General features: G+C 41.7%; 4 protein-coding genes across 8 annotated transcripts; 2 read left to right on the plus strand and 2 right to left on the minus strand.

The window, feature by feature from the left end:
• Positions 1–8: 8 nt before the first annotated feature.
• zdhhc3a (zinc finger DHHC-type palmitoyltransferase 3a) lies at positions 9–8,460 on the plus strand. Of its 3 annotated transcripts, none has more exons than XM_042107431.1 (7): positions 9–518; positions 1,180–1,545; positions 1,841–1,965; positions 2,368–2,464; positions 2,780–2,861; positions 3,833–3,963; positions 7,753–8,460. In XM_042107431.1, exons 2-7 carry the CDS (start codon positions 1,234–1,236, stop codon positions 7,963–7,965), a joined length of 960 nt encoding a protein of 319 aa, XP_041963365.1. In that variant the 5' UTR covers positions 9–518; positions 1,180–1,233; the 3' UTR covers positions 7,966–8,460. The 3 variants fall into 3 exon arrangements, with proteins under 3 accessions (XP_041963365.1, XP_041963364.1, XP_041963366.1); XM_042107430.1 differs by having other exon boundaries at positions 1,216–1,545; XM_042107432.1 differs by lacking the exon at positions 7,753–8,460 and adding an exon at positions 5,469–6,792 and having other exon boundaries at positions 1,216–1,545.
• A 234-nt stretch (positions 8,461–8,694) lies between these two features.
• Positions 8,695–10,760, minus strand: tmem42a (transmembrane protein 42a). The gene is made up of 3 exons (XM_042107436.1): positions 10,154–10,760; positions 9,632–9,778; positions 8,695–9,433 (listed from the first exon to the last, which is right to left on the minus strand). The coding sequence occupies exons 1-3, from the start codon at positions 10,331–10,333 to the stop codon at positions 9,290–9,292; spliced, it is 471 nt and encodes a 156-aa protein (XP_041963370.1). The 5' UTR covers positions 10,334–10,760; the 3' UTR covers positions 8,695–9,289.
• A 1-nt stretch (position 10,761) lies between these two features.
• On the plus strand, positions 10,762–12,159 carry kiaa1143 (KIAA1143 ortholog). The gene is made up of 4 exons (XM_042107435.1): positions 10,762–10,969; positions 11,089–11,230; positions 11,356–11,598; positions 11,695–12,159. The coding sequence occupies exons 1-3, from the start codon at positions 10,853–10,855 to the stop codon at positions 11,574–11,576; spliced, it is 480 nt and encodes a 159-aa protein (XP_041963369.1). The 5' UTR covers positions 10,762–10,852; the 3' UTR covers positions 11,577–11,598; positions 11,695–12,159.
• Positions 12,160–12,217: 58 nt separating this feature from the next.
• gpd1l (glycerol-3-phosphate dehydrogenase 1 like) lies at positions 12,218–21,787 on the minus strand. Of its 3 annotated transcripts, none has more exons than XR_006034664.1 (9): positions 21,558–21,786; positions 21,071–21,248; positions 20,334–20,474; positions 17,993–18,131; positions 17,751–17,863; positions 16,522–16,758; positions 15,875–15,981; positions 14,525–14,779; positions 12,218–12,829 (listed from the first exon to the last, which is right to left on the minus strand). XR_006034664.1 is itself a non-coding variant. In XM_042107429.1 (9 exons), exons 1-9 carry the CDS (start codon positions 21,599–21,601, stop codon positions 14,683–14,685), a joined length of 1,056 nt encoding a protein of 351 aa, XP_041963363.1. In that variant the 5' UTR covers positions 21,602–21,787; the 3' UTR covers positions 12,218–14,682. The 3 variants fall into 3 exon arrangements, 2 of the variants coding, with proteins under 2 accessions (XP_041963363.1, XP_041963362.1); XM_042107429.1 differs by adding an exon at positions 16,213–16,227 and having other exon boundaries at positions 12,218–14,779; positions 15,875–15,966; positions 21,558–21,787; XM_042107428.1 differs by having other exon boundaries at positions 12,218–14,779.
• Positions 21,788–22,193: the final 406 nt, after the last annotated feature.

Consider the following 22,193-nt stretch of genomic DNA (forward strand, 5'->3'; position numbering starts at 1 on the left):
AGTGCTCATACGTCAAAACGGTTCCTTTCAATTCAATTGGTCTCCCGTCAGAAGACGGAGACAGAAGCATGAGGCGATCTTTACGGGGCGGTCACAGGCATAAGGAAATGTTTTGAGCCAGGTAGCAAATTGTGGAGTTGGCAGGTATTGCCTCCTAAACATCAGACCGAAGAGAAGCAAGCGTTGTATTGTATTTCCCTTCTTTTGCTCGCAAAGCTGAACAATTCAATGTCAACTACTTTCTTGTTTTGGAGTTTCGGTATCGCCGTTCCATTTAAGAGAGGGGTGTGACTTGTTTTTCAAGAGGGGTAGTAGGAGGAGGAGGAGGGTGTCAGACGTGTGGATGGCCGAAAACACAAGGATGCAGTTATTTCAGACAAAACATAAAATGTCTATGTGTCCGATAGCTTCCAAGTAACTGGATCACTTCCATTCCACAAGGAAAAAGCTGTTTTTCTACGGCATTTTGGTATTATTCGCCCTGGAAGCTACTGCGATATTCAACGTATCGACATCAAGTAAGTGTCTTGGCAACAAACTGAGCGTTAACGTTAGCTTAATGTCCAACACTAAACAGTAAAACAATTATCTCAGTGTTTTCTAGAATCTAACAGTGTTTCTAGTCTAAGTGCGCCAAATACAAATGGCCCTCTTCTTGGTACAGCAATTAGCTTGATTGCTTTGGTTATTCTAGCAGCCAAATGTCGAATAGTCGGAGAGAGGGATCGGATGTGTGCATTCCAAGCTGCCTGGGAGCGAGCGCAATATTTGGTTTCCTCTGGATTCATGTGTGTGCGGATGTCTTCCCTCATTTGAGCGATTAGCCAGAGTAGCATGGACGATGGGTCCAGCGCTGTCCTCCCTTGACATTGCTGTGTCAGTGCGGAGCAACAGCGGTCAGCACAGCCCGCTGCTGCACTAGACCCCGTATGTGTGTGTCCCATATATTTATTGTGATCATTGAGATGGATAGCAAGATGTGTTTTCCCCCTAAATGTAAATATAACCTTGTATGTCCTCTTGACAACATATCCCTTTGTAAACAGGAGAGGTATTCATCCTGCATTTTGCCAGCACTGCAGTATGAATGACTGGCGTAGTTTTGCCCAGCTGAGGAGATTGTGTTGCTACCCGTCTTGCAAAGTCAAACTCACGGTTCATGTTTCTCTCCCCTCCTTGTCACCCCCATGTCCATCCCACCTCACCCTCGACCAGAATGAGTCCTGGTGAGCTATGAAGAGTCCGGTGCACAGGTGCAGGGACGTGGAGCGGCAGGCAAGCAACCTGCAGCTGGACCCGTGCGTCCCGCCACCGCGCCTGAACGACCGCGACGACACTAGTGCCATGTGGTTCGTGCGCGACGCGTGCGGCATCGTGTGCGCCGTCATCACTTGGTTCTTGGTATTCTACGCGGAGTTCGTGGTGCTCTTCGTCATGCTGCTACCCTCCAAAAATCTAACCTACAGCATACTCAACGGGGTGGTTTTCAACGGACTAGCGTTTCTTGCCCTGGCATCACACTTCAGGGCAATGTGCACAGACCCAGTGAGTTTCCAGTTCAGAACAATATAATCCATATGTCATCAGCAATATGTACACACCTGCATATAAAAGGGGCATCACCAGTTCTCATTTCATTGTCACAGTAGATCTAGACACCATACAGTGCAAACAAGATGCATACTTTGCCCTCTGCCCCATTACAGTATTAGTGCAAACCCAGAGGCGGCAGTCACAATTTTACATTAATCAAAGTCAATGAAAAGTTAAACGCTAAATGCTGTGGCATTTGGTCAAGCCTGGTCAGAAGTGGCTTAGCATATCTTTGAACATTTTCCAGGGAGCCGTTCCAAAAGGAAATGCCACCAAGGAGTTCATCGAGAGCCTCCAGCTAAAGCCCGGTCAGGTGGTTTACAAGTGTCCCAAGTGCTGCAGCATCAAACCTGACCGAGCGCACCACTGCAGGTACAGATTGCCCGAGGCAAACAGACTGGTTCTGGAGTTCTCTCTGTCTGAAGGGATGCGCCTGGTGTTGCTAAGCTGTCCCCCTGAATTTAGAGCAGAGGAAGGTCAAAGCAGTGGAGAAACATTGGACAAAGTCACAAAGATAATGGGAGCAGTAGACAAAAATCACTTCTCTTTTCACATTCAGTAGATAGAAGTCGATCAGCCAGGGTTTTAAATTCAGTTTTCTCTGATTTAGCTTTCTAAAAGCTTCAGCGTATACCACTCATGAAGACATTCAGCCTGTAGGTCAATGCATGGCTGTACATTTCCATTTGGTTTTGCATAGAATGAACAGATGTAGTAAAATGTGTGACCTAATCTTCACTTTCTCTTTTCCACTAATCTTTTTCAAAATCCCAGTGTCTGCAAAAGGTGCATTCGAAAAATGGACCATCATTGTCCATGGGTCAACAATTGTGTTGGAGAAAGCAACCAGAAGTACTTTGTGCTTTTCACAGTACGTACCAGACGCTTCACACATCACTGATAGATACTTTATTAATTTTGGAATCCAGTAGCTTACACATTATGTGACCCATAAAAAACAAGACAGTACACATTCACAACAATAATATATATAACTAAAAGAGTATGTGTCGGTGGAGGCAATGCAGTAAAAGGCTATGGTGTATACTGTATCAGTACATGTCCATGGGGGTAGTAGATATGCTGTAAGGCAGCATAGTGGATACAAGTGGATACATACAGTATAGTGATGAAGTTTATGTATGTAGTCTCTTCAGTTAAAATCCTCAATATATTTGTGTTCCAGATGTACATCGCACTAATCTCTCTCCATTGCTTGATGATGGTCGTCTTCCATTTCCTGTATTGTTTTGAGGATGATTGGACAAGTAAGTGACCGCTCAGAGTATCCATTTTTGTCATAGCACCTAGCTCAGAGCCATGTAAAAATGCTTGCGTGAGACCTCACATGACAGCAGTCTGGAACATATTCTCTCCCTGGAGTCTTTTTTGAGGATGTGTTAAAGCAGAGACCACTGAAGGTCAGACTAACCTGGGAGCCCTGTACAGAACCGAAGGGGAGGAGGGGCAAGTGATAGCCTGAGGTCCAGTGTGATATAGGGTTAGTAGCATAACAAAAGCTACTAAGGCACAGAATTCATGCATCCTCCTACTGTCAAGGTGACTGAGATATATAACATTGAATCAGCATAGTTGTGACTGATGAAGCTTGTAGTTTACAAGGGAGCGTGGAGTCGTCTGAGTTGGAGACTAATTCAGCGTGACCAAGAGGAAGCACATGGTGAACTAGCTGCAGTCCTGCTCTGTTCTCATAGCTTGTTGTTCCCTTGTGATTAGCGAGAAAATGTCAAACAGGATGAGTTTGCTTCACACGCACCACAGGCTTTACCACAAACCTTCTCCAAGTAGCTCTATCGCTCTCTTATTCCACACTTCAACCTCAGCATGTAGCTTCTAATATTTGATCATTATATGGAGATGAGGGAACGAGAGAGAGAGAGGGAGAGAGAGGGAGAGAGAGAGAGAATGTAGCTAATGTTCCATGTAGGTCCATGCTCTGACTTGAGATAAGAAGTCACATATTTCATCAATTTCCTCTTTTTGCCTGCCAATTTCTCCTGCATTTCAGAGGCCCCAAGCTTGTCTGAAGTCAGAGATCATGTCAATGAACTGTATAAAATGTGCCCTTTGTGTATAGTAGTGGTTTCCCCTCATGTAAGAGTGTACGAATGTGTGTGTTTTGGTGTGTGTGTTTTGGTGTGTGTGTGTGTGTGTGTGTGTGTTTGTGCGCTTCCCCCTATCCTCCCACTCCTCCACCCTGCCCAACCCCCACCCCTAGAGTGCAGCTCCTTCTCCCCACCAGCAACAGTCATCCTCCTCATCCTCCTCTGCTTTGAGGGCCTCCTCTTCCTCATCTTCACCTCTGTGATGTTTGGCACCCAGGTCCATTCCATCTGCACAGATGAGACGGTAAGTGACCCACAGAACCTCACACACCCCTCTCTTCCTCCTCCTCCTCCTCCCCCCCCCCCTGAAGTCTGGGATTCCCGTGGGGGGTTGCAGTATCTGGCTACAGCCCGACAGTCCACAGGATTATCAGTGATAATTTATCAGAAATCACTATCTGGGTAGAGCTACTTTTTGTTAATAACATGTCAAGTGCATAATGGAGTAGTTACAATAATATTACTCTCAAGTAATTACATTTCAAATCACTATTATCAATAACTAGACTTATCTTTGATGCAGTAATGCAAAAATCTTTGAACGTCTAACTACTCGAAAAAGCTGTCAATGAAGGAGATAAGTGTTGTTGTCAAATGTTTAGGAATCTTCCATGAATAAACGTACCCACATCTACCCTGTTAGGGTCCAGTTTGGTTTGAGGGGCTACAGCCAGTCCCCCACTACACACACACACACTGTTGTTCATTCATCCGTGGATGGATTGTTAGAAACGTTGATTGATACATGCGGTTCCAGGCCCTCCACGTTGCAGTGCAGGGAAGTATAGTGTTAGTATTTAGCCACAAGAGGGTGCCAACAGTGTTGATAGAGAAAGGGAAAGTCCTGCATATAAGAAAAATACTGTATCATGCACACTCTGTGCTTAACTGTGTCATGAGAATATATGGCCAAGACCATGCAACACACATATACCTTTTGCTGTTTATTTACAACATTTACAATTTATAACAATCTTGCTAACCAATCTTACAAAATTTCACTCAAATCCGTGCTCAGGAATTGGTGTCAAAAGACACGTCTGCCAATAGTTTTACAAGACCTGATGATGCAATTATGAGCCTACATCCTGTACACCTTCCCTGCTGATGCGGTGTTTGTGTCCATCTCTGTGTGGGATCTCTGTGTCTCTTAAAATAGTTTAAATGGCTGTCATATGACCCCTGCACCACTGGCCTGGGCCTGAGTCTGAAAACAGCTATCATGATGTTGGATGTCTTAGACAAGTTAAATTAGACAAGTATAAACTCAAATAGGAGTTGCTTTGCAGTGCACATCTTTCTGACATTACTGTACACACATACAGTACCTGCTTACTGGCTACTAACTCTCTAACTCTTGCCGCTACTGTCGCTGTCTATTTCTGTCTTTGTCCTAATCCACCCTTCTCCACCTAGAATAAGCCAGTGTCCTGATGTTCCAGGTTTGCTTGTTATTAAGTTAGCTCTTCAGACTTGTTGTGTGCTTTATGATCTAGTAGGACTCGATTAGCCTACAAATGTGGGGAAAATGTTGTGCAGGGAACTAAGCACTCCATTGATAAACCCTCCAGGAGGACAAGACACTGTTGTCTTCAACCTAGAATATCAGCATACACCATGTGGTTATATTTGATGATTCCTAATGGTGTGCCGTGTGGTAATATTTGATGATGCCTAATGGTGTGCCTTGTGGTTATATTTGAAGTTTGTCTGCACCACACTGAAGTTGCGGTTGTCTCTCATTTTTAGGGCATAGAGCAGTTGAAAAAGGAAGAGAGAAGATGGGCTAAAAAAACTAAGTGGATGAACATGAAGGCGGTATTCGGACACCCCTTCTCGATAGCATGGCTTAGCCCGTTTGCCAAGCCTGGCCACGGGAAAGCCGACCCATACCAGTATGTGGTCTGAGCTTTGGGAAAGCAAACCTAGAGGGTCTGTCCATGCCCTGGCACTACATATAAAAGACTGAGCTGTTCTGGCAACCCGCCCCTTTAACCCTCAAACCTTTTCCCCGATACCTGTCAGCTCCACCCTAACGTGATTGTATCTCCCGGCTCACTAAGCTCTAAAGGCCGTGCTCTCGGCAGCGACAGTGCTGCCCATAGAAAACATCCCATTTCTATGGTGCTACCTAAGAGATTGTGGAAATGTGAAAAGGAAAAAATATGGACTTGCCAGTTTTGCCTTTTTTTATCTTTATTTTTTATTGGTTTATTATATATTTTTTAAAACTATGTGTTTCTTGGTCTGGAAACTTTGCTCTATTTTGGGGATTTCCTGTTGCCATCTGTAGTGTCTTTCCCTCTGTTCACATTCCACTCTCCATTGGTCTTGTCATTGAAAGCAATCCTCCTCCTCCTCTCTCTCCTCTCTTCCTGCGTCTGTTTGACGAGTCTGGTAACACTAATGCAAAATACCTATGCCTACTTCATAAAATAAGTCTCCGTTTGGAGTGGGGTGAGTTTGGTATTTTGCATCTCTATTTTTGGTTAATGAAGGAGCTCATTCCTCATCTTAGATGGATGATGAATTGGGAAGAGGATTGCATCTCTCTAGTTTGCACTCTGTAAGAGCATAGTCATGTCATCAGTAGAGATTTACACCCGTTTGTCTATGGAATTTGGCATAGAATGGCAAGGCAAATTAGGCTTCACAATACATTAATACTTACAATTTTCCGTTAACACAGTATAAGTTGCAATATTTATTTTTTGCACATTTTTGAAGAATAATGAAGTTTAGTCTTGATAATGACAGACACATCTGGAACCATGTGAACTGAGGGAAGGAATTTGTAATAACATGTGTTTACTAATACGTCAAAAGGGACAATCTTGTTTGAATTTTGTTACGTTACATAAAAAAGCATGTTCGTGTTGATTTTACACAGGTTGTTTTTTTTGTCAGTCCTATGGTGGACTTTACTGAAAATACGTTGATTTAAGTGAAAGTAGCTCTTGATGCACAATCAACTGTGAGATGGCTTCCAGTACTGCTTTTCTACTGGCCTTTCTATTCTTTCTGTATATACATATCAAACAATAAATGATCAACCTGATTGGTTTTCTTGTAATTGTGTCAGTATTTTCATGTGAGGTTGCTTCTATAGTTATGCAATACTTTTGTCAAGACCAAGAGAGAACAAGAGATGAATAACAAAGTACTACTGTGCTTGGAACTCTTTTTAAATTGTTCATTAGAATTACAGGGCAGTTAGTAAGTTGCACTTGATTTTAGGTTATCACTCATTCAATGGAGAGGGAAATGATCTATCCCAGCCTTACTTTTCCTTACCAGTATGTCAACTCACTGTTTTTCTCCTCCTCTTCCCCTCTTTTAACCCTTCTTTCTCTTGACCTGCTGACTTTTTGACATGCTTTCTTTTAGTCCTGCAAACTGACCTATATTTAACTGAATTGGCTACATGTTGTGCTTTTCTTAATTTAACCCTGTAATAGCCCCTTTGAGTAGACCAGATGCTGCTTTCTGATTGGTGGGAAGGGCAGTGCAGGTAAGCCTTGCTGGCCTAAGATAGAGGAGACGTAGCCAAAAATCCCAGCCCTGGTAGTTAGAAGCATGTCACTGTGTCTTTTGAGTAGTTTGTCCAATAACCAAACCAATCTTGACCATTGACAAACATCGACATAAGAAGGAGTACTCCTAAAACCCAAAAAGCATGCTGCATGCATTGTGTGCTTTTTAAACCATAATCATATAACATTGATGCATACTCTCCAATTCATGCATTTTGGTAGAAACTGCCTGAGTCCACAGCATTGCATCCCAAATCATTTACTCATCTCCCAGCCTCCTATGAAGGAGGGACCATTTTTCCACTTCTTCAACACCATAGTGCTCTCCATTTTAAATTGGAATTGAATTGTGATGTATCCTTTAAGTACTGCATTCATTGCAACACATCTGTCTAAAAGAGAATATGCCACCATTTCAACTATGTACACAAACTTGTTAAGGTGGGTGTGTTGTGGGGTCCTGTGGATGTGATGTGGCTGACGGCTCTGCTCTGTCGTAGGGTATTGAGCGTCTGAAGGGCGAGAATGCCACCTGGGAGAAGCTGTCGTGCTGGGAGGCCATGAAGGCTGCGTTCGGGGGCCCGCTCTCGCTCTCCTGGCTCAATCCTTTCGCCGAGCTCAGCTGCAAGAGGACTCCCTCGGAGCAAGTCCCACCCGCGCCGCCAGGGGACATCATCGAGGAGGACGTGATCGAGATTCCCTTCGAGCGATGAGACGAGCCAGGTTAATGACGACATGTCACACACCCACAGTGCCTTTTCCTGGTCCACGCAGGGGACTGAGCCGGGACCATTACAGTACCTACATTACCAAATGCACAAGCAAGGCTGTTTCAGCCAAACAGCACGTTTATTGAAGAACTTTCTGTAATGCCTTTTATATTGAGAATATTACGTTTAATGATGACATTTTGAGATGACTTTTTTTCTTTGTGTATAGTTGATTATGGATAGTTTTTAAATGGCCCATGTGCCTTACTTCCTTCTAAACCAACACTCACTATCCAATTCAATGGTTGTCTGTCTGATGCACATGGTATGCACCAAGATGTTTAAAGCACAGATGTTTTGAATAGGCATAATCTGGCAATAACCTTTACCAGTATAACCCTCATTCGCTGAAAGTGTGCATTATTGTGTTTATTCTGAAATAATATTATTTTCAAATACATTTGCATTAAAGGGAATAATCAAAATTGTTCCAACTCTTTGTCACAGCGCATCCCAACCTCAAACACTTTACAGGCAGTGTATCGTCGCTTATCTGGCACACCTATTAATAGACGTGAAACCTTCCCTGGAAGACGTCATTTCAGGTTGGATCCATGTAGGTCAGGAGTTTGCCCGGAAACCAAACATATCCTCTCCCCGATGAATAGCGTCCCAAATTTTAAGTCCCATAGTCCCACCCTACTATTTGAAAGTGTGACACTTAGATGCAGATATAGACAAAAGCTGTATTTGGAAATCACATTTGTGTGGACCAATATTTGCCATAATATTAACAATTTATGTGAAAAAGAGTATAGCCTTAAAACAAATATAAATGACCTGAAACATGAAAAGTACTAACACCACAAAAGAAGTTCAAAGTGAATAACAAATTATGCATATTATGACAAGTGTCATGCACAGTAGATATGTTCCCTTGTGTCAGTCTCAGTGTTATACTGCTAAACAATACAGATCTTTGAGTCTTAGAGTTTGTAGCACAATGGTAACATAGAAACTCATTGTTGCAGTGCAGGTTACATTCTTTTCAATAGAGCAACAAATGCATCACTGCCAAGCATACTTATGGCCCAGTATGCTGACAGTAGTGCAAGGGCTGCTGTGCACTGTGAATAATTTAGTGGCCATGCACATTGCATTGTTCTATAATTAAAAGAACATTCAGGGGAGCCTTTAGTCCTATCCATCCTGTCAAGAGTAGCCCACTTCATCTCACCACTTTATCTGTGCATTCATTGACCATGCTATCCATTTGAACTGGTCAACAGGGACAGAAGTGTGTGTTCATAGCTCATCACATACGGTCTCATTCATTCTTTGTGGCCACGGCTGGCTGTGATTCCCGGTTTGTGGAACCATGCAGAATGAGCAGCCCTGACAGAGTGAGCGAGATGCCGACCCACCAGAGAGCAGCATGGGTCTCGCCAAAAATCAGCCTCCCAAGGAATGCCTGTATGGAATTAAGAGAAAACGGGATCGTCTGTAGCCAATACTCTGATTTATCCGATTGCTGCTATTCGTATTGAACACTATAGTCTCTAAGAGATTCTTAGTTAACACAGTAATTTCTAGCATGGACTTTACTCAGTCAGTTGTGGTTGCAGATGCTGGTCATCTGACTGGAGTACAAGGCGAGTAGTGTACTCACTGAGGATATGAAGTTGGAGGCAGTGGTGGTCACAGTGGCCTGAGCAGAAGACGAGGAGAGCCTGAGAGCTTTGGCGAAGAAGGTCCACATCACAGCATTACAGGTGAACAGCAGACCCCCGCACAGCAGTCGTAAAGGGATGTGCAGCTTGGCAGGAGACGAGATAGATTTCATAAGCACCAACGCCCAGTTACACTTACAGAGACTTACACTGTCTATACTTATACTAATACTGTACACAACATGCATGGGATGCCTTTTTAACTTCAGTTCCACTCATTTACATCTTCCCTACCCCATACCCATGCATGCCTCCACTGAATAAAATTATCCAAAAAATAAGTTTAACCATAAGTAACCAAAAAAACGTATGGACAGATATGCTGGATGCGTACATGTTACCATGATAACTGCGTGTCAGTGTGTCAAATCCATACAAATTAGTCGACATATAAGTAATGTCCCATATAAGCCATGGACATAAGCAATCACTGCACTGAAACGATTTAGCGCATACTTTACCCAGTCGCATGGAGCAGTTTCATTTTCTTGCTGGAACATCCTGTTTTCCCCAGCCCAGGTTTTCAGACCGGTTTCACACACACCTTTGAGGTAGTCGGCCCCAAGTGACAGTTTGGCTGAAGTGGAGGCAACAGCCCCAAGGAAGCCAGCGAGTAGCCCATACACAACTCCGGAAAACATTTCTATCCACTAAATAGACTGTTCACTCAGAAGAGAGCATTACTTCCCTGCATTACTGAGTCCACCTCCAGCCACACGATCGACCAAGGGAAGGTGCCGTGTGGGAATTTATCAAACAGAAGTGCATTGATGAAGCATTTCACTTCCTACTGTCTGAAACATACCACTCACCAACCAATCACAGGGTCTGATGTAAAGACCTCTGGTGGTATGTTCAAGAACTTACTCAACATTGCTGTGCAATTTCCCAGTCATGGTATCCACATACATGTGCTAAGTGAACTCCCTCACCAAAAATATTTAATATTTACCTATTTTAACCAGATAATGTTTAGATTTTCTTGAAGGCTTTCAAGACAACAAATCCGTGTAAATTCCATAGATTAATTCCCATTGGTCACTAAAATACGCATATTGATGACGTCGTTCTGTCGCGAAATGTAGGCGACATCCTGATAGCAAACAACCAACGGCAACAATCCTCGCTGGTTTTGGTATTTGCTCCATATCTTTTGTAAAATGAGCAAAAAGGGGCAAAAGGGTAATGTTTCATGGGTAAAGCCAGCAGAGCCATCCTTTCTCAAGAAATTCAAAAGTGATGTCGGGTATAAGGAAGGGCCAACGGTCGACACGAAGGTAAAAACGTAGAGCGAGACTTTACCAGCTAACCTTACTAACATTAACGTTAGCTACACGATTGTTGACAAGTGGAGTGCTCATGTTTCTAAATATTTTTCTTCCCTGTCTCTTTGTAGCGACAAGAAATGCCCCAGCTCGATGATGATAGCGGTGATAGTGATCGGGAGGACGAGTTACCACAAATTGTTGTTCTCAAGAAAGGCGATCTGAGTGCTGATGAAGTGCAGCACATGAAGAAAGAGAAGGGTTCCACAAAGGGTAAGCGTTATGGTGGCAGATGGTAATAATACCCAGTGTTTTACGATACGAATGTCTTAAGTTGTTAACAATGTTAAAATAGATTAATCATCAAGACTCTTTGCTTACTTTTATGCCATATTCAGACGATGAACCTCCTTCAGATGGCAAGATCGTGTTTAAGAAGCCTGCAAAGCGCTCATCCTCAGATAAGTTCCAGGGTATCTCTGCCAGTTCCAGCAAGAAGAAGAAGAAGAAGCACGACGATGAGGACGAAGAAGACAAGAGCGAGTCGAAATCAGGGGCGAAAGTGAAAAACAAAAGTTTGCTGTCATTTGGAGGTGATGAGGAGGACGACGACGACTGAAATGACTGCACACTAGCAGCAGGTTAGGGGTCTTTGGTATTATTGGCTTGTCTAGAATCTTGGCTAATTTTGAAGTTTTGGCCAATACAGTAATATATCCATTTTTCTTCTTCCACAGGGTCCTCCTGATCGACAACATTCAGATGTCTAAGCATTCATGTAGTTCATTGTGTTTTGTATGTTGTGATTTATTTTCTAAATTGTTTTAGATAATGTAAATGGTTTCTATTTGGAGGGACAACCTCTGCCCATCTGGATGAGTTGTGTGGGGGCTGAATTTCCTTAAACAATGTATAAACAGGTCCAAAGCATCATATACACTGGTGAAACAATAACTGAACAAGCACAATGGTAGATGCTTGCAGAATGCAACATGTGAGGGCCAAAGGTTGATACACTGCCACAAAGGAAAGGCCTCTGCACTTCTCATTGGATGTATACATATAGCTTCTACAAAGGAGCTGTTTTTTTAAAACATGTTTTATGATTATCAATGTATTTGCCATCCCAAGATTTGGGATAGAATGGGTTACCTGCTGGGGGGGGTTAAATGTCAAAAATAATTAAAAGAATAAGACCTAAACATCTTGAACAAAGCATACTTCTGTTCTGGAGGGTAAAACAACATGCATTAGTCTACATTGAATACAGATTTCTTTATTTTTTTCTGTTATCATTTTCCACATGACCGACACTTCACTTTTCATCCACAGACAGATCACAGATAACCCAAAAGCAAAGCCTTGTGGGCTTACAATGGAACGGAACGATACCAGGATGGTTTGGAGGATACATTCATAAAGCAAAATAATGTAACAAAAAGGCAACGTGATGTGACCTAAAATACAAAACAAAAAAAACACCTCAACAGCTGCATTGTGACCAAAGAGGATTCAAAAACGTATAAAAGGATTTCACTAAGCCGGAACTAACAGTGTGATATGAGGGGGGGCTAGCAGAAGAGAGGCTATATACCGTTGCAAATAAAACACTGTGGTGTGAGGAACTATACATTAGTATATTGAAGAGGTCCATTAGGCCTACTGATATAATATTTCTACGGTTTCTCTGTAAAGGCCAATAAGGTAAATAGTATTGTACCTGACAAGTTTCGGCTACCTTGCCTCTGTAGCCTTCATCAGAGGGGTCACGTGATGTTGGTGTGACGTCGTCTGAGATGTGTTATATGGCGTTTTCCATCCCATGTGGTGGCCGTGTCCCCTGGGGTGCTCATGTGACCCCTCTGATGAAGGCTACAGAGGCAAGGTAGCCGAAACTTGTCAGGTACAATACTATTTACATTATTGGCCTTTACAGAGAAACAGTAGAAATAAAAAAAAACTATACATTATTATCTGTGTGATTTACAACACAGGTTTAAAACACGGCAGGCCGGTTTTCCATATATGGATTAAGCCTAGTTCTGGACTAAATGAGGAGTACAATGAAGATTTGCATTGAGACACAAATGTTTTTAGGACTAGGCTTAATCCACTTATGGGATAGCACCCCTTTGTGTATTAGGTCCAAGCTGCTCAATGTATGTGTGGTTGCATTTCAGTGGTGGACATGATGGAGGAGACATAGTAGACGGCCTACACTGAAATCTGAGGGCAAACACGTCTTTGAAGATGTCTGTTTGAATTTAGCCTTAAACATATGAGCAAACGTATCTTTTTCTGGTTAATTGTTAAAAGTGTCATGCAATTGTTGTCATAAAAAAAAAAAAAACAAGATTGACAGCTATAACAGAATTTGAAAAGAGAACTGTCTGTGCAATCTAAAGCTTTCCAATTGACATAAATTCCTATAGAGGAATTGCAATGGGACAAAGAACATTTTCTGGCCACCAATACAACATAGAACACCTTAAATGCTGAATCACACAATCACAGTTCACAAATTGCCACCTCACAGCCACCCATGCAGCCAGAGTAAATCTGTTCAAGTTATCTCAGAGCGGTGGACAGATCCCTTTAGGTCATGGTCCTCACCTCTGAGGCTTCAAGGCATTTCTCTGCTGTTTTTATAGGCCACCTTATCCACCTCAACTAACTCCCGAAGTTTAGAGCAGCTCTTTTAACCTACCCTATTTTCTTTAGAAATTATATAACTAATAAGTGCATTGATATACTGCTTATTTTAAGCAAATACTTCACATAATGTAACTGCACCATGTGCTTTACTCTTCAAGCCTTTCTTTAAAAGAACAATAAGTATGTATTTCAATGCACCCAGGCCCCAAGTACTGTTACTGAGCTAGTAATATCCAAGGATATGAGTAATGCTAATAAAAAATATGTAATACTGACAACTTATACAAACTCTTGAGTACATCTAGTGATCATATATCGTTACTGAAAGGTAAGTTGTAATGAAATGGCAGTGTAGTGTGTTAAAATCTCTTGTAGGGTTATAAAAGATGTCTTAATAGGATTGCCCATAACAATTTAACCCCAACCATAACTGTGTCAAGACAATTCTCATGCAATCATGAGTTGTTAATGCACTAATTATTTGCTGCCTAAATATGACAGCTGTCTACAATACAAAACAGAAATAAAACACTTTAAATGTTGTTATGGAGTGTCACTGGCTTTCTTGATATCTTTAGAAATTTAATTGTTCCCATATTTCTGTCTGTCAGACATAGCACCTAATGCTATCCACAAGGGGGCAGTCAAGCACAGAAAAGGGATCATTCAAGAGACACAAAATAACAAGTCGTGTCTGAACCAGTACTTTGAAGAAAAAAGGACCAACGATGGGGTTAGAAGAAGTATAACTATAGAACTATAACTATATAATAATGAGTAGGTTATCACCTAGACTTTAATATGGCCAACATAGCACCTATCCCAGAAATGTGTTACCACAGGTTAACCGCCTTTTTTATACCAAATGCCTCCAATTCAAATAACTAGGTAGTGATAATTATGGAAACCCACCAGGAAGTCAGGTATGAGAGGCCATGTGTTTTTGTCCGTTGAGTTCTAGGAGCTTCGAAAAACTGAGGACGTTCTTCAACCGCAGGTAGAGAGGAGGTATGAATGGCAGTGGTGGTGAGAGGTCGTCATCCGTGGATGGAGAGAACTTCAGGAGCCAATCACATGTGCTCCGGATGGCTCTGTAGGCAGGTGATCATCTCCTGGACCGGCTTGCCCTCGAAGCAGATCTTATAGACGGCAGTGAAGAGTGGGAACCTTGACCAGAGAAAGAGGGAGACTTGTGTTCAGAACTTTCCTCATTTCATTTGTAGGCTGAATACTCAGTGATTTCTTACTTAATATATTCCAAACACTTAAGTCTGAGACATGGAGTGATGGCTATGCAATCGGCAACATCTACCATAAAGAAATTCTAATTTTTTGCACTAATTGTTTCATCTTGGGTTAATTTTCAGACTTAATTTTTGTTCTCTACGAAATCCTTAACTGCAACACAAACTACCGCCGTACTGCTACCGCAACTGATGAAATTCAAAACCATACACGGTAAGGAAAAGTAATGGCGGTTCAAATTAAAGGATCGGGACAACTGCTATCAGAACGGTATGAAAGCTAGCAAAGTCAACAAGACCAACAAATGACGGTATTTCTTCCCTCATAGGGATGCAACGATTACCGGTATAATGGTAAACCGCGATAAAAATGTTGACGATACCGTTTTCATTTCAAAACATTGTGATTATCATTGTTGATTACCGCGGTGTGGAAACCGTGTGTTTAATCCTTCCCAGCTTCATCCAAGCCTGCTTTTGACATACAGTAGGCCTGGTACAATGGAACAAAACTGGTACCCTACTGATTCTGTTGTCTAATTGATGGTTTTAACTATGATTCGGATTAGGCTACACCTGATTGTAAAAAGCGGAACTTTTTCACCACAAAATGTGCACTGTATCATGTAGCCACTCTGCGTCTTTTTATGTTTGCGTCCACATTAAATCCATTCCACTCACGTTATCAGGAGAATACAGTAGCCTAAAGTTTTATTTTGAACGCTTATTTTGGTCTCACTCATTGCATTCAAATAACAGAAATAACAAACTCCAAGTTATGGTAGGGTAAGTTAAGCTATAAGCACATAGCCAATTAAACATGAAGAAAAAAGTAAACGGGACACTTTTTGACACTGTTTCAGCTTGTGTAGGCCTATCAGTGCTTTCTGAACATATTGAACACACTTTTAGAAATACCGTGATAATACCGAAAACCGTGATAATTTTGGTCACTATAACCGTGAGGTTAAATTTTCATACCGTTACATCCCTATTCCCTCAGAAACCATCAACTCACTTGTCCACCAGTTCTTTCTGTTTGAGGATGTGGTGGACCTCAGCGGAGGTCAGAGGTCCCTGCAGCTTCTGCCCATTCAACATCTCCTTCTCCAGCTCCTCAATGCTCTGATATGGTGGAAGTATGGGATATTAAAGGGTCAGTATATAACACCAGCTTCTCAATGCTCTGATATGGTGGAAGTATGGGATATTAAAGGGTCAGTATATAACACCAGCTCCTCAATGCTCTGATATGGTGGAAGTATGGGATATTAAAGGGTCAGTATATAACACCAGCTCAGCTCAATGCTCTGATATGGTGGAAGTATGGGATATTAAAGGGTCAGTATATAACACCAGCTCCTCAATGCTCTGATATGGTGGAAGTATGGGATATTAAAGGGTCAGTATATAACACCAGCTCAGCTCAATGCTCTGATATGGTGGAAATATGGGATATTAAAGGGTCAGTATATAACATAACAGTACAAATTATCCAAAGCAAAATTATACATAGGGGTGTGTTTTGACTGTTCATATTGCAGTCCAGCTATACTCACTCTATATCCTACTCACACTATCTCTCTGAGATGTAAACTAGTACATGCTAGCTTATCCTTTACAAAGTCTACACACGCACACACACACACAAATTCCAAAACTGACCTTTCCCGTCTTTGCAAAGGCTTCGGCCACCTTGCGGTTGCGTCCCCCGTAGCAGGTGGTGATGAGGTCAGCCACACCGCAGCTCTCCAGGAAGGTGGCAGAGGAGACGGTGCCGTCTTTGCTGAAGAGCTTGGCGAAGGCGATCATCTCCATCAAGCCCAAGCGGATCACAGCAGCCTTGGTGTTGTCACCGCACTGCAGTCCATCACAGAAGCCCGCCCCCACTGCTACAATGTTCTAAAGGGTAGAGGAGCAGACATTAACTTAAGCGTGGGTTTTGGTGGATTTTGACAGGTTTCCCTAATTAACATTACTTTAGCATTTATTTAGAGTTAAGAACAATATTATTCATACTCCTGCCAAATATTGATTTATTTGATTCATACCCCTGCCAAATATTGATGTATTATTGGTTGATTTTCTCTTGACCAATATGTTTGTTCCGACTGAAAATGACACTGCCACGTGGCTAAAGGTTGTAAGACAATGTGGTAGAAACATGGAATCAAAAAAAGAAATCATCCCTGCCTCAAAACTCAGAATGCTGCTAAAAAGGTGCGGTCTAGAATCATTGTGGAGACATGGATAAGCTTGGTAGGTATTATATAAACCATTTTGAGAGCTATGAATGCAAATACAGATGTTTCCGCTGATTATTTAAAAAGAGTATGAATAATTTCGGACATGCCATTTTTTTTTTTAGAGAATATTTTTTGGGCTTTTTTGCCTTTATTTGGACAGGACAGTGGAGAGTGACAGGAAGCAAGTGGGAGAGAGAGATGGGGTGGGATCGGGAAATAAAATTTTCATAATAATGTTGGAAAAGATGAAAACGCTTCTTTTTTTGATGCCATGTTACAACCTTTAGCCATGTGGCAGTGTATTTTTCAGTCAGAACAAACATATTGGTCAAGAGAAAATCAACATTAAATCAATATTTGCCAGGGAGGGGTATGAACAATTTTGTTCTTAACTGTAGGTGGTCTATGTTGACCAGTCCAGGCTTCTGTAGTAGTGCACGGACCTCCAATGCCAATGACAGAAGTTGTGCTGATAATGTCAAGAGTAATGGAGAATGAGTCATTGTATGGACATTTGGTACATTACATCATCAGATAAGCACTGAATGTACTGTACAAAGTAATACCACAAATCTGAAAAAAGGGTAGAATGAGTATAGGATCCACATAGGTAAAGTTTGATGATGGGCTGATAAAGTTCGTTGTTACCTTCAGAGCCCCACAGAGCTCCACCGTATCTGCGTCTTCCACCACTGTGATGCGGAAGTTAGGGGTCTGAAGAAGCTCTTTGAACAGCAGCCCATTCTCCATGATCTTGGACCCTACAGGGCAATATGGACAGAGTCCAATTTTGTCAAGAACCCTGTCAAGGTCCTAAAAGGTAATTATTTTATTTATCAAGTTAAATTAAGTTGGCTGGTGCTGTTTTTTTTAATAGGGAAAGTGCTCACCAATTGTAGTTTCACAGAATTTCTCAGCCGCAACCTCATTGGCTATGTTTGCCCCCATAAGCACACTCATATCAATCCCCATCTTCTCCCGGATGATGTCGGATATCAGCTTGAGGCCCTCTGGTCCTTCATCTATACCCTAAGGAGAGGAAGTATGGGCAGACCAAGATAATGAGACTGAGACACAAACGGCCATACTTTAAATGCTGGGCAAAGCGCAGAGTCTAAAGTCTAAATAAAGCTTGCTTAATAACTGCAAAATCTATTTGCAAATCTAATACCATGAGAAAGATCCTAACCATAAACAGCGGTGGGTCAGCTAAAAGCTGTCTCACGCCACATGATAATGCTGTTACTTCATGCATAAGAACCTATATTGACTTTGCACTTCCCCCAGCATTTAAGTTAAGGGCCAGAGAGTTACAGAAACCTCTGACTTTGGAACTGGGGAAGAATTTCCTCGGTCACCCCTTCAAGCCACAACAGCAAGATGTAGCATCTTGAAGGCTTAGTTGTTTCATGCCCCAATAAATAAAAATTAAAAAATAAATAAATATATATAGATATAGATAGATATATTCTGCCTACACCTCAATGTGAATTTAACTTATAACAATCAGTGCTCTGTTACTAGTCTAGAAGCTACTTATGCCCTGTCTTTTGTTGTCTGTCCTGTCCCTTGTCTGTCTTAAATGCTCTACTTTAAGTAGTACTTTATAATGTGTATGCACTAAATGTAGCCTGTCTCAAATGTAATTTTTACTTGATCCATGGTGAAACGTTGTTTCGTCTCACTATATACAGTGTATGGTTCAAAATAACAATAAAACCCACTTGACTTGACTTGAAAAAAAAAAACTTCGACACCAGGGGAAATAAAGTGCCTTAAAAAGAGAGGAGACCAATGGCACCCTTCAGTCTGTAAATTACTCATCACAGAACTGTCAGATGGGCCTTTCGCCGGTGAAGATTCACCCAAACATATGGCAGCACGTTTCCCCTGACAGCAAACAGGACGGAGCAGAGTGGGTCGGTACACCCACAAACATTTCACGGCCTCTGTCGTTTATCTGAATATGGGTCGCACGTACAGCACAGAGGGGGAGGTACGCGAGGGCGAGGACAGCAGACACCGCTCCAAAAATATGAGCACGTGGCACCGGACAGAAATGGGAAGCACGCTGAGCTATACTGCAGAGCAGTGGAAGTCAACATCAGGACACAAGACACCTGAGCATGCTGCACTATCAAGCTAGGGATTGATGAATTAATAGGCTAAGACATGTAAATGTTAGGGGATAATGTAAACTCATGCCATAAACCTTTTGAATACATGAGGATAAATTAAGATTAAGACAGAACACACACACCTTTTGTGACTCAAGACATATGCAATGAATAAACAAACAATAACAATAAAAGGGCTCAAGAGCCATATTCAAATTAAACTATTTATGTTTAAATAGTTTAAATATGTATTTACCAATATAGAAAGTGAGAAAAGTAAGTCTGAACAAAGTCACATCATTCACTTTCTATCAGTGCTATAGGTACTGAGATATATGTGCATATAAAATTGTTAGCGGCTCACTTTGCGCTGGATGAGTAAGTCCTTGATCTAAAGCGTAACGAACATCCCTTTGATGTGAGCACAAACCAAACCCCTCCAAAATTACCCCATCTAGAGATCTCATCTCATCCCTGCACCCACCAGACTGGCTCAGTCATCTTTCATCTCTGCTAAAATGTGACGTGCAATTTATGAAAACAAATAAACAAAAAAAGCTTTTTGCTGTTATCAGTGTGGCCATATCTGGCTAGTCCATTACAGCAGTGCTCTTTCCCAAAATGGCCAGATCAGAGTAGGTCTCTGCCAGTGGTTACATAATGGGTTTAAAGGACTGCTTTTTTCACCAGACATGAAACCTTTCATCAAATGTTCCCCACACATCCAGCTGAGATCACTGACCAATTTAGCCTTGTGCCACTCAGTCAGTTCCTGTATGGCAAACATTTCCTTCCTAACTGCTGAAGGCCTGATTTCACAGACATATGACCTTACAGTGCTCAATGTTACCCAATAAAATAACAAGACTCTGGCCCAGGCAAAAACCACAATGTCAGACAGTGTGCTAACCATATTTCACCAATGTTCTTCCATTTAGTAGATAGAGTAGAGTCGGATCTAGAGTAGCCCTGAAATAGGATGCCACAACTAGGCATCCAGTGCTACTGCCTGTAGGCTCACATTAACAAATGCAGACCGATGAGGGTAATTCACTGAAATATGTCACTCTGCTCCTGCTTTACTTTGCTCATCCTTCACTTCACTGACTCCTACCTTGATGAGTGTGATTCCTCTGGCCTTCTCAGATATACAGCCCACCATCTCATCGCAGAGCTTACGGATGAACTGATGTGGGACCACAAACACCAGTAGATCGGCCCCGTCCGCGGCATCCCGCAGCTGAGGAACTGCCACCTAGCACAGACCAAGGAACCAACATTAATACACTCAGATGATGATCTTGAAACAAGTTACACATGAGTATCACAACAGGTAAAATGTACAATGCTGAATATAAGTTTAACTGCCAAGAAAACTGTTTGTTTAGACTTACTTAACAGATGAGTATAGTTGCATAGAATGTGAATGTGTCCAAGCTGTGACTATGTTACATTTTGTATTTTTGCAGTAAGAACAAGGCATTTGTGTATACTTATATACGTGTTAATATGCCCAATTGTGTTTTCACTAATTCCTATGCCATGTTTGGTTCGTAGCTTTCCATGGTCCAGTAAGGCCTATAGCTTCTACTGCCATCTCAGGTACACGGTATGTCCCATAGAATACTGAAGTGGGATGAGTGTTTGCTAGGAGACATCACGTTTTCTGCCATTTAAAACACACTGCTGGTCTTCCTAATAGATTAAGTACATAATCACAACTCAACAAATAATTCCAGTAACCTGATGTAGGCATTAGCCAATGAATGAGTGACTGACAGAGTGACATATAGAAGTGATAGTAACAGATAATATAGACAACCTGTTTTACATGATCCAAACAAACCTTACCACATTTTCTGGTAGTTTGTATCCAGGGAGGTATTTGACATTTTCGTGTTCGGTGTTGATGATTTCTGTCAGCTTCTTGCCATTGATATTTTCCTCAAACACCCACATGTTGACAGTGCTGGCAAAACGCGGGAGCGACTTTGCATTGTTGCCAATTATCCTTGCAATGGCAGAGCCCCTATGTAAAATAAATGAGAAATAGGGAAACCATGGCAAATGCTCCTGTTAGCCGTCCTATGTTATTTACACTCACAGTTAACGTTAACACTGTTGAGACCATAGACTATATACAGTCTATGGTTGAGACTGTTTGCAACTCACTAACATGATCACCTTTCCCCATATGTTGCTTGACAACGAATGGAGTATTGCAAAGCTTACATAACAAAATCAAAAATGCACAGAGTAATTTCACATGTAGTTAGCAAGCTAAACTACTAAAACGCAAGTTATGCACTTCTGCTTCATGAATTGCTGCAATACTTACCAGTTTCCTGAGCCAACGATGCATACTTTCAAAGGTACAGCCATTACAACTAACGTTACAAACTTCAAATATATTTGTACCGCTCCTGCTTTTACTAATGCAAATTTACAATATAGCAGTAAATTGTACAACAGCCTGTCTATTAAGTCTGGCTAGAAATTACACAAGGCTCTCAACCATGTGGAAAGGCTGAAGGATAATACCAATGGGAGTTTTCACAAGACCATGGATGATATCGTCATCAGATGTTGTCGCACTAAAGCACGCTGGGTAGTGAAGTTTTTGACTGAAACACTTTTTTTTTTATGTTGCGCTATCATAAATTGGTATTGGTATGTCTAACAAGTAGCCTATAATTCGGTCATATATGAACCTATGCATATCTTAGTTTATGTAAAATATTTTCACACGACTCAAAAGATGTAGGCCAGCATAAAAAAAGTATAGCCTACACCATGTCATGTGTCTCAAAGAGCCATTTGAATTTATAATAGGCCTACGTTATAATACGATGTATTAATTATCAGGTCAGGTCACGAGAGTGAAGGATACACACACTCACAACAGTTTAGTAGCCTAAATAATTTAATGGTTTTGTTAAACCCTTAACTGACAGGCGTTTGGCCACAGTCGGTG

This window comes from Alosa sapidissima, chromosome 10 (genome assembly GCF_018492685.1).
Source record: "Alosa sapidissima isolate fAloSap1 chromosome 10, fAloSap1.pri, whole genome shotgun sequence".
Taxonomy (NCBI): Eukaryota; Metazoa; Chordata; class Actinopteri; order Clupeiformes; family Clupeidae; genus Alosa; species Alosa sapidissima.